At 38.2% G+C, this 12,573-nt stretch overlaps 1 protein-coding gene across 3 annotated transcripts in view; it reads left to right on the forward strand.

Moving 5' to 3' along the window:
- Positions 1–12,573, forward strand: part of CERS6 (ceramide synthase 6) — a 334,758-nt gene that overhangs the window by 278,594 nt on the left and 43,591 nt on the right. For all 3 annotated transcript variants that reach the window (XM_082631373.1, XM_082631372.1, XM_082631374.1), the window contains exons 7-8: positions 4,208–4,336; positions 7,492–7,598. In XM_082631373.1, coding sequence (XP_082487499.1) covers positions 4,208–4,336; positions 7,492–7,598 — 236 coding nt within the window. The remainder of the gene's footprint in view (positions 1–4,207; positions 4,337–7,491; positions 7,599–12,573) is intronic.

Here is a 12,573-nt window from a genome sequence, read left to right on the forward strand (position 1 = left end):
TTAATGAGAGGGTGACCTCTCTGGCCCTTTGATGCCGATATTTTATTGTGCAGAGAATTCCCCTGGAGAACTGAGTTTAGGATGCCGAGTCTCATTCTAAGAGTTGGGGATGGAGCCCAAGTAGCCACAGGTTTACTTGCACCTATGAGTTTCTGTTGTGGAAGCTACACAGAACAGACTGAGACTCTGTTCTGGGTTCTCTAAATGTCATTCAGAAATATAATAAGGAAAAAACAGCATTTTCTTACCAACTTCTGATATTAAAATGAATGGCTTTTCCTTGAATCTTTTCATTTTAGGCTTATTCTAATTGTGCTTGCATCAAGTCCATATCTATTCTTTTCCCTTGTCTCTGATAATTAACATAGGAGAAGCCACTGGAATGAGGGCTGGGGTCAGGGTAAATATCAGGAAGGGAATGTAGAAGGACCCCTTGACTAGAGCTATGAATGTATCCAGAAACAATATGGCAGAATGACAGGAGGTTGGGGACCACTGACGCAGGTAGCCAGGCCAGTCGTCAATTTTGTCTAAGGACTTTGGAATCCGTCTTCAATATGAGGGCCAACAAGAAATCACAATCTCTACCTAACTGATGCTACTGAAAATGGAAGAAAATATTCTCAGCCTATAATGCTAAGTTTCCTGCAGCTTGCCTGTACCCAGTCACTTTCAGCAGTAACAAACATGAGGATGGGCATTTCCCACCATGCACTGATAAAGTCTAAATTGACAATTCATTTAAAAACTGTTATTTGGACCAGATTCACTGCCTATTCAAAAAAATGTGTCAGGGTGAGGGAATGAGAGTAACAAAAAATAATGATTGCAGGGATTTTATTAAAGGTATTTCATTGCGTATAATGCTTCCTGAAGCAGAAGTGTAAAAGACAAAATCCATTATTCATGCTTTTCATATTCATACAGATATGACAGTATAATGAAAATTGGTCTTCTGCAATGAGCATAGCTCTGAGCCCCTCAGTAATAAATTTTTTCTAGGACCAGGGATTTATATGCAGAAATCATCTTCACAAAGCAAACTTTGTCTGAAAAATAAGGCTTTTGTTTTTAGGGCAGCCTTGCTATATTGCCAAGGGCATTGTTTTATTTATTGACATATATATCAGATACATGTTAGGAAACTTAATTACAAAATGGCCCTAATCCTCCATAAGTGTTTTAATCAATTTATGTTTATTCATTTTAAAATTAAATCGAGAAAACCTCTTTCAGTGAATCAAGAGCAATCATTTAGGGCTAAACAATGAGAAATGTGGAAAGTATTGTTCTGGTTAGGTACTCAGCTAGTTAGACTTTAAAATCTGTGTATTCAGCATGGGCGAATGTAAATTCACTGAACTGTTGAATTAGCACTCTGTGTTTTTATTTAATTATGTTTATGAAACAGTATAAAAATATCAGTTGATAGGTTAGCTCCACTTTAATTGATCCATTGTTTTGAAGTAGCTATTGTCTGGTAGATCACTCTACACCAGGTGATACATTTCTGATAACAGCCTGTAGTGAAGAGACTTCATCTTCCCGTGGGAAAGGTTATCAAAGCAATTTTTCTTGTATGCCTTAGGCATTTTGGTATTGTTCAACTCTAATGCTTTAGGAAAATCCTAGAGACTACAAAAACATCAGAGAAAATCAAGAGAAGTAGGTAAAACTGGTAAGTTGAGTCTGTCCATAATCACTGATTAAGTAAACTCAGAGCATGGTCTTCATTTCTCTCTGCCAGTGAGCTGAGAACTAGATGCAAATGTTGGTCTGGAGGAAGGAGTAGAGGGCTTCCCTGGTGGCGCAGTGGTTGAGAGTCTGCCTGCCGATGCAGGGTACACGGGTTCGTGCCCTGGTCCAGGAAGATCCCACATGCCGCGGAGCAGCTGGGTCCGTGAGCCATGGCCGCTGAGCCTGTGCGTCCGGAGCCTGTGCTCTGAAATGGGAGAGGCCGCAACAGTGAGAGGCCCGCGTACCGCAAAAAAAAAAAAAAGAAACCATTGGAGGAAGGAGTACAGTAGTAGGTCAACAGGCGGCAGGAGTTTGCACAACTTGGTACTGTAGTTCTACTGTGGCCTTTAGAATGAATTAATGCAAGACAGATGATTCTGCCAACAATGGTATTCACCATCATGGCAACACGGAGACTAGGTTAATTGAAAATAAGAGAAATAGTTGTACTTCATTTTTTAAATTATTTGACCTTATTTAAGAAACTAATACATTGTTTATCCTAACAATAAATCTATATGGTTATCAGTAAATGTCTGGCACTTTCCAAGGCAGAAAAGTAACTTCTGGACACGTTCACCAAAGTGTATACAGAACCATTTAAACATTGTGTGTGTGTTTTTAAATATCCCCATTTAACTTTATTTCATCATTGTCATTTAAAGCTTGATTTTATAAAATATAAAATGATATTCTTAAAGAGTTCTGTATGTAGTACAGGAATTTAAACATTAGAAAAATCCATAGCTCTATAGGTTTAAGTTATATAAATTAAAATCAAATAATTGGAAATTTTTTCAGTATGGGAGCTATACAATGAAATAAATGGAAAAATGACCTAATAGGAGGAATATTTCATTACTTACAGATTATCATTAGTTACTTTCAGGATCTAAACAGAAAATATTGTTTAAATGTTTTAAAACCATTTAAAAGTCATCATAGTTGACCTTTCAGACCCCAAACTGTTTGACATCAACAGAATATGTATGTGTGCACACACTTGCTCTCTTTTTCTCTCTCTCTCAGTTGCAAAATATGTGTCTCCTTTTGGCTAATTTATCTCTACATGAATGGCCCATAAGAGAGTAGTCCTCTTTCTCCATGGTTTCAAGTAGATCATCATTAGGGCTAGTCCTGGCATTTAAGCCCCAGAGAAGTTCAAGTTTACTCTGGGAGAAATTCAGAGTAAATAAGAGTAAAAATATCAGTAAGAGAGACAACATTTCTAAGCAACAGAAATTCCATGTTACAATAAACCAGGTGGCCAGAAGATAAATCAGTACCAGAGAAAGATGATCTTTTCACATGGGCCAAGAAGCAGCTTCCTTGAAGTTGACCAAAATGAGGATGGCCAGCTTACCATTACTTTTGCCAATTATTTTTTTCTAATGACTGTAGATGGATAATGGTTAAAATTGAGAGCTTGTTTGTGTAGGACCCATCAGAAATGCCAACATATTATGATGCTTATTTTAACATCCCATTGGGCATATTCCAGGAGAAGGATGCCAAATCCCCAGCCACTCATAGTCAGAGAAGTGGTCTAGTTGGACCTGCACTGCTACCCAAAAGATTTTCCTAAAGTACAAATCCAAGTAATACCTTTCTTTGCTTAAAATCTGTCGATTGAAACAAAATGCACAACCTAAAAGTTGAGAATTATATAATAAAACATAATTCTCAAATCGTCAAATAAATGACGGACAAAACTGAGTCCCTAAGCTGAGGACAGAGCATCTCCAATCAGTCTGAGAGATTGCTCCAAAGAGACAAAGGGGGAGCCAGAATATATAGGATTTTTTGCAACAAACACCAGGTAGTCGGAACATCAAAAGATTACTGTTAATTAAAGAAAACCAGATACCCCAAGTTAAGGAATTTAGCTCTTTTCTATGTATGGGAAGATGCAAGAGTCTGGGCTCCCTGGAATCATTCCTTTGATGTGCACCTCAGCTATCTGGGGCCAGTATCCTGTGCGTTCTCATCCTGAGTCTCCTCAGGGTGCACTGTCAGGGGTGGCTGCAGCAGCTGACTGCTAGATGCGGGGCATCCTGTTTCCATCCTGAGTTTCCTCGGGGTTCACTCTAGGAGAGGCTGTAATGTGATGGCTTGATGGCTGCAACATCCTTTGTTTACTGATATGGCAGGCAATATTTTTCATTCACCAAATCCTATGGCAGTTTCTCCCATAGCTTCAAATTCCTTGGCTGAGTACAAAACACCCTTTATGATTTGGCCTTAGTCCTGTTGTTGATCACATTTTCCACAGTCACTGGTGTCCTGTGTTTCTCTCCCAGGACTCAGTAAACTCTCAAAAGTGTAGAACTATCTCTTACTCACATTAGTGTTCCCAGTGCTGGGCCCATAGAGAGCCTTAAAATTATTGGATGAATGGTTGAATAGATGAATGGAAAAGCTGCGTTGCTGCGAAGTCCTAACTAACATGCCTGTGTCTTCTCCTTCTCAGGACTTTGGCGTTATGTTCCTGCATCATCTTGTATCTATTTTTTTGATTACCTTTTCATATGTCAACAACATGGCCCGAGTAGGGACCCTAGTCCTCTGTCTCCATGATTCAGCCGACGCTCTTCTAGAGGTAAACGTTTTCTTTCATCTATTAGAATACAAAATCTGGAATTCAGGAAATCCCCCAGATCATCAGTTTTTCTAGGGTCTGATAGATGGTGCTGGGAGAAGTTAGTACATGACTGCTTTGAAACTGCAGAGTGTTTCTTTGTAGGTTAAATTGGTGAAAGTGAGACTTTAGTATATAAAGTGGTGTGCAAAAAATATTCACCAAGTTAGCATTCTTTATTAATAGAATAATAAAAAACCTTAGCCCTTCCACACTTAAGAAATGAGTGTCTTACAATAGGAAAATTACTATTTGAATAGGTTTTGTTTCTAGTGTTACAGGTTTCACACTGATTTATCTGGGAAGTGTATATAACTCAGTTTAGTTAGTTATAGTAGTTGTACATCCTGATGAAATTAATGAGTAGTCATAGTTTTTGTTACCAATATACATATTATCCTAGTATTTTTATAGTGAAAGTATATATGAATTACAAATTTTATATAAAAACTATGTTTTCTATGCATGCAAGTATTAAGAATATCTGAGGAAATATTGGTTGCACTTTGATTAACTTTCTAAACCATTATCACTTAAAATTACTAAAGTAGCAAAAAAAAAAAAAGAAAAATGCTTCTGGCATATTTCAAAAGATAAAATCCCAAGTAAAATTTTGATGCGGTATTTACTCTTAATCATGGTCTCCATGAAGAGACATACTCAATAAGGTTATATAACTATCGTTTTTTCATTTTAGTCCTAAGAAATTTATATAACTGGTCAAAAATGAACTTACCAGAGTACAAATTCCATGTAGAAATGGGTCTTAGAATCTGTATGCTTCTTTTTTATTCCTGTTGGCCCACAGTTCTGCCCCTTTGAAGCATGTGCTATCACTGTGAATGTAGAACAGAGGTGCCCTCAAGTAACTTTTTTTATTCCAATATAAGCAGAAATTCCAGGCCATAAAATTGAATCTGCTATAAAGGCAATTAGTCAAGGTTTGAAGTGTATACAGCACTTCATTAAAGACTCTGGTCCCTATAAGGTTATGAAACAGAAAAGTAGTCCTAATGGTCTGGATATGTCAGATGATAGTTTGGCGCTATGGTTTTTAAGTGATTCAAGCTAGATTCTATTCAGCACGTTTTTTTTGTTTGTTTATTTTTTGCGGTACGCGGGCCTCTCACTGTTGTGGCCTCTCCCATTGTGGAGCACAGGCTCCGGATGCGCAGGCTCAGCAGCCATGGCTCACGGGCCTAGCCACTCCGTGGCATGTGGGATCTTCCCGGACTGGGGCACAAACCTGTGTCCCCTGCATCGGCAGGCGGACTCGCAACCACTGCGCCACCAGGGAAGCCCTCAGCACATTTTTTTTAAAGGAGAAATAAAACTAGTATAAAGGCAATTTCCTGAAAATCAGTTACCATGTGGTTAAATCCTAAGTATGCTTGGAGGTAGAAATTTATATAGCAATATACAGTTTTGAAGTCAATCCTGTATAATCTGCCAACTCTAATGTCTGGGGAAATGGATGGCATAATGCTTGGCAGAGCCATAATTCAGAAAATGTGGGTTGAATCATCATCCACCACTTTTATCTAGAAAAGAAAAATAATCCAGAAATCCCAGTCATGTGGCTTAAAAGCAAATGTTCATCACTTGGATTCTCTTTGACATCATAAAATAATGCTTGAGAATATCCAAATAATGAGATATGTTGACTCTTCAAAGTGGAATCTATGGCTTAGACATTTCAGAAAAATGGATGTTTAATGCTTTTTTATTGAATGCTGGTGAATGAATGTAAAAGAAAGCTACATGGTTTACGTAGCCAGAAGGAGGCAGAAGATGCTTTTTTTCTTTCTTAGTATAAGTTGTGGTGTCACATCCAAAGTATGCATGAAATTAAAAGTTCATAATCCTGGCTTCCACTCAATTAATAGATATTTCCCCTTAGGAATATATTTCTCTCATAGCTTTGTATTTTACTTAAAGCTATTAAATTATAGCTTCTGTGGATACTGTCAACAATCCTTTCAAGTTTGACTCAGCTAATTTAACTTTACAAGAAGTAGAAAATAATGTTATGAATGTAAAAGACCTCTTCAATTTATAACCCTGTGTGTGGGTACTGTGAATTATATGTGAAAATGTAAAAAGCAGTAATCAAGGACAATTATGTTTTCAGTGTCACCTATTCTTACTTAGAATTATCTATAAAAAGTAGATGGCAGGGACTTCCCTGGTGGTCCAGCGGTTAAGGCTCCGCGCTTCCAATGCAGGGGGCACAAGTTCAATCTCTGGGCAGGGAATTAGATCCCACATGCCGCAACTAAAGATCCCGCAGGCAGATCCTGAGTGCCATAACTAAGACCCGGTGCAGCCAAATAAATAAATAAATATTTTTTTTAAAAAGTAGTTGGTAGAGAAAGAGATGTATTTCTTCCTTTGACTAATTTATAATATAAAAAGTGGTCACTTAAATCACTACCATAAATTATTAGTGTACTTCTCACAGACATTCTGAACATTAGTGACTTTCATCTAGAAAATGACCCATTAATGTAAATTTGAAAATTATACCCAAGTGGATTCGCTGAAATAATGTGATCTTGACACATTCTTCATTTCTAAATTTGTGGGGATAGGCCAAGAAACTGTCTCCCCAGAGCACTCCTTATACCTGTTTAAGGAGAACGTATAATTCTAAGTAGAAAGGGGGAAAAATGCAGGAAGGCTCAATATTCTCTATAAAGTTCGTGACCTTAGTGTTTGGGACTCATTAAAAGTTTAAACGATTATGTAGCACTTTCTATTTTGACCTCTTATGCCAAATTCCTATTTTGGCGTCTTTGGCTTGCTAATATCATCTGTAATGCAAGAATTTCATATTTTTCTGTTTTCCTGAAATCAACCATATAATTGAATTTTTCAGGTTGCTGAATGTTTTATTAAATCTCTGACAGTCAGTAGTTCTACTTATGGTTAATATCACATTTCACTCGACTTATGGGTAATGTATAAATATGATGCATGATGCATGACATTTCAAAGCACCAGGCAATTTTATGCCTCTAGTAAGTTATATCTTAAAGGAGACTCATGCATATTGAAAGAAGCTTTTCATTTATCAATTTAACTAAATTAATCTGTCACATTTCTTCCTTTCATAGGCTGCCAAAATGGCAAATTATGCCAAGTTTCAGAAAATTTGTGATCTCCTGTTTGTTATGTTTGCCATGGTTTTTATCACCACACGACTGGGTATATTTCCTCTCTGGTGAGTATGCCAGTCTTCTTTCCAATAAACGCGCCCCATCCAGATAGGTTTTATGAACCATTTTCCTGTTGAATTTCACTCCAGATACTTAGTAAGAAGTTTAAAGAAAGCGAGGGAGGGACTCAAGAAACAGCTTGATTTCTTCTTCCAGAAGGGGGTTGCATTCTTTATGGATATTTTCCACAGGATCGTTAGAGAAGGATGTGGCTTATGTAGGTTCTTAAGCCACAGGAAGCTGTCTGCCATTTGAGGCTCCAATCTAGAGTATGATTCAAAAACCTTAGCCATGAAAGTTTGAATTATTAAAGGAAATATGGTGTTGCAATCAGTTAGATATCAGGGATCATCCTGTACCAGGGGTTCACCAAGGGTTGTCCCTGGACCCCCAGCAGCAGCAGCTATCACCTCTGAACTTGTTAGAAATGCAACCTATTGGTCCCCACCCACCCCAGACCTACTGAATCGCAGACTCTGGAGATGGGGCCTGGCAATCTGGACTTTGATACGCCTTCCTGATGATTCTGCTACACATTAAAGTTTGAGAACCACTGTCCTGTATAATTCTCATCAGCTGCATTTATAACTAAAGCAAATGGAAAGTATAACTCAAAAGTAACCCTTAAGGGCTTCCCTGGTGGCGCAGTGGTTGAGAGTCCACCTGCCGATGCAGGGGACACGGGTTCGTGCCCCGTTCCGGGAAGATCCCACATGACGCGGAGCGGCTGGGCCCGTGAGCCATGGCTGCTGAGCCTGCGCGTCCGGTGCCTGTGCTCCGCAACGGGATAGGCCACAACAGTGAGAGGCCCGCGTACCGCAAAAGAATAAAAATTAAAAAAAAAAAAAAAAAAGTAACCCTTAAACTTGTCTCTGACCCCTTAATGCCTGGATGTCATTAGCTAAGAAAAAGATATGACAGATTTGGATGGAATTTGACAATCCTTTCTATAGAAAATAGGTCCACTGTCATTAATTTTTATGGAAGGCTATTACTTCTGGAAAAAAAATGATCCCTCCATATCACTTAAAGTCTACCATTGATGGCAGATTTTTTTCCATTTTGAGAACTTGATCTGAATAGGAAATGACAGCAACGGAAATTGGAGAAAGTGGAGAAATGAAGGGCTGCCTTTTCAGTCCAATAGGAAAATTACAAAAATAAACTTGGGGCTTTTAAGCGAGTAACATCTGTCACTGAGGTTCCGTAAACAAATTAATCTCACACACACACACACACACACACACACACAGCTTCTCCTTGAGGCTGGCAGCTCTTTCTCGCACTTACTTATTATGAAAATCGTATCCCAGCAGCGGTGCTGTGTATTGGCAACAGGCATATATAAAATGTCATTATAGTTTTATATGATTGTAGGTAGCAAACATTGAAGTAATTTGGAATATAGTGCATCTATAATTATTTCAGGATTGGAGCTCTTTCAAGATTATTAGCAGAACTAGTGGTAGGAATTTAAATAGAAGGAAGTCAAGCAAGATCCAGGAAAAATATCTCAAGAGAATAGTAGAAAACTTTTCCTGCTTAGGATTTCTGAGAACCTGAATTTTAAAGAAGTAAGCATCACTATCAAGTACTTTCATTTGCTTATTTCCCTTTAAGGATAGAATTAACGTTGAGATGTATCTCTTCTCCTCCTTTCTAGCTAATGTGCAAAAGCTCTTCAGGTTTATACAGCAATGAGTTACCTAGAACATAAACTCAGAATATAGAAATTACATAATGCTGCTAATGAATAACTCACGGGTATGCCCTGTGATGATGATATAAACCAGCTGCTTAGAAAAATCCTTGTAACCAAATACAAAACAAGAGCTGATATTGCAAATGCTGTAGGGCTTCTGCTACCACGGTCCTTAGCGCAGCCAAGTTTTTCAAAAAGCAACCTGTGGAGGGAAATATTTTATTGTTTGGGAGACAAGAAATAATTTCTATATACCTGCTGCCATTGTGGTTGTGCATCCAGTGAATGAAATCCTTGTCAGATATGTCTCATAAATTATGTGAGTGCTTGGATGACGTTTGTTTTGATCCTGTTTCTATTTCTGGAGTGTAATGGGCATAGAGAGTATTTAAAATAGTAAGGTGAACGACAGTAACAAATAGTGTTTTAAATATTTGCCTTAATCCTATGAAATTATTCAAAAATTCCTTTTAGATTAGGGAATCCTAGAATTGGGAGGGACCCTATAGGTGACCGGCTCCAAACTGCTCTCCCATACCTCTGCCCAGGATAGGAATTCTCTCAATTTCCTGATTAGGAGTATTGCTTTAGAGGTCAAGGGAGAAATAAGTTTTTAATATGAAACAGAAACCTGGGTCTTTATAACTTCTAAGCTAGGGGTTCTTAATCTGGTTTAGAACCCCCTGAAACTGTTTGTAAAACATATGTGTGTACATCTTTTTCCTGGAGGGCAGGACCCTTGGCTCTATCAGATTCTCAAAAGATCTGTGACTCCCTCCCCTCCTCAAACAAGTACCTTCTGGAAAACAGACAAAGTGTACCCTACCACTTCTGATTGAAATCTCTTAAGAACGTGAAGCTTTCTAAGAACATGAAGCTTTCTAATATATCATCTGTAGACCTTCTCTTCAGAAAGCATCTCTAATCCCTTCAATTATTCCTGCTTGTTGTTCCCCTTTGTTCCTTAGAATTCTTCTTGGCACGATGTTCCAAATGTGGCCTGGCTGATAGAAAATATAAGAGCACTAACAAAAAGCTGTATTCGGAACTGCATTTCTTCTGATGCAGCTTGCCTTTGCATTGACGTTCTAAGGAGCTTTCACCTTGCACTGGTGGCGATCTGATAAATAGCTAAGCTGTTGCCAGACCAAATTGCCCTCATCCTACATTTATTTCATTTTCATTTCTAATTATGATTCATTTGTATACCTAATCATACCACCTACATTTATTCCTGTTAGATTTCATCATGCTGTTTTCAGATATTCTAGCCCAATTAGGGTCTTCTGAACCACATCCAGTGTTACACTTATCCCTGCTACTTTTATGGTACTTGCAAATATGCCTTGCCTTTCATGCTTCTCCCAACTCACTGAAGAAGAGCGTTGACCCAGAGGGACTCCGGGTACACTATTTCTTTAAGTTGACCTCAATCTCTCAACCACCAGTCTGTCTTTATGATTTTTCTACTCATTACTATCTCAGAACTGCTGTGTCATTATGCCTGCTATTTGTCCATATTTTTAAAAGGTGTAATAAGAGATTTTCTCAAAGGTCTTGTGAACATGAAGATTTACTCTGTTACTTAAGTCATTCTCTGCACATGTAGAGGCGGAGTGAAAAAAGAATAATGGCCCATCTGGGTGACTTGGTGTTAGGAGGCCTTTTCTGGCTCCTGGCTCTTCATTTCTCAGTGCTCACCCCCATCTGTTTGATGATCCATCTGCAGCAGTAGGCTTACCAGTCTAAAATTTCTGGTTTCTGCCTTTTCCATATTGTCTAGGTGTGGACTTTTACCTTCTAATATACTACCACTTTTTATGTATCTAATGAATATTTATTGGGCACTTACTCTGTAACCAGTACCGGGCTGGGTGTTGAGACTTCAATGAGACATGGGCCTCCCGTGGGGCACTTGCAGTTGAATCCCTACGGGTCCCTTCAGTATTCTGTTTGATAATTGTGTGGGGCGTAGAGACTATAAATTATTTTCTGAACATGTATTGGAGATAAGTAATGTAAGTGGATTGTCAGTATTAACTAGTTTGGTTGCACGTACCAAGGAGCTCTGTCAGCTGAATAAAGCGTTATTCTAGGTAGAGTATATGTGTGTAAAATAGTCACTGACTGCTGGAGGGAAAGTGCTGGAGGTACATTGGACTTCAGTTCTAACAAGCATTTCATAGACTTATTTCTCCCTCAAATATTTGTGCTTCAGCTGAAAGGAGAAGTAAAATGATTCCTGTGCCCTCGCTTCTTTTAGTTTTCAACCCATTTACTTTGGAATCACCAGCAATACCTTGCAGGTTCCTCCTGACTATAGTTGTGTCCCCACGTAAGCCATCAGAATTTTTGTGATTTGTGGGTTTGATGACACTTGGCTCATTCTCTCTTGTATCTTTGGTCCACGCCTCACAAAGTCATCATACACCATGATAAGCCTTTTCAGAACTATACACTGCCCGGACTTTTCTTCTGGCCGTAATATGTCTTCTACAACAGCACTACCCAAAAGAAATATGATAAGTCAGGCTTCTTAGTAATTTAAAATTTTCTAGTAGCCACATTAAAAAGTTAAAAAAAAAAAGGTGACATCTGTTTAAATAATGTTTTATTTAACTCGGTGTATCCAAAATCATATGATTTTAACATGTAATCAGGATTACAAATTGAGATATTTCGTTCTTTTACTGCATACTAAATCTTTGAAATCAGGTATATGGTTCACGTTACTGCATCTACTCAAAAGTCTATGTATTTTAGCCTTTACGTTGTAAATGGACAGTGAATGATTTGTTCCTTTTTGAGAGTAAGCCTATCCATCGTTGTAAGCTGTTACCGTGTTCATAGATCTGCATCTGTCTTTCCTCAACTCCGTTTGTCTGTGATCCCTGAAGTTCCTAACAGTTTTCCATATTTTATGAAGCTTTGGTTTCCATTGGCGTAGGGTGGTTTGTGCTTAATCCCATTATAGCATCTATCACAGTGCTTAGCTCCCAATAGCTACTCAGTAAATATTTGTTGAGTGAATTAGGTACTATTTAATCCTAAATTGTCTCACATCTGTTTTCTTAGTTGGGCTCCTTAACTCATTGTGAAGTAGGTAGGTGCAGTTTTTCCCCTATTATACAGAGAAAACCAATTCATTTAGTCAATGATTTACCTAGTCTCTCTGGACTCTGGTCTCCTGACATCAGTTCAATTCAACAGGTACTTACTAAATCCTAATTGTTCTCCTACAATACAGTGTACTGTATTATTTAAGAATTAGGCCATAA

This window comes from Mesoplodon mirus (genome assembly GCF_964341445.2).
Source record: "Mesoplodon mirus genome assembly, chromosome: 8".
Lineage (NCBI taxonomy): Eukaryota > Metazoa > Chordata > Mammalia > Artiodactyla > Ziphiidae > Mesoplodon > Mesoplodon mirus.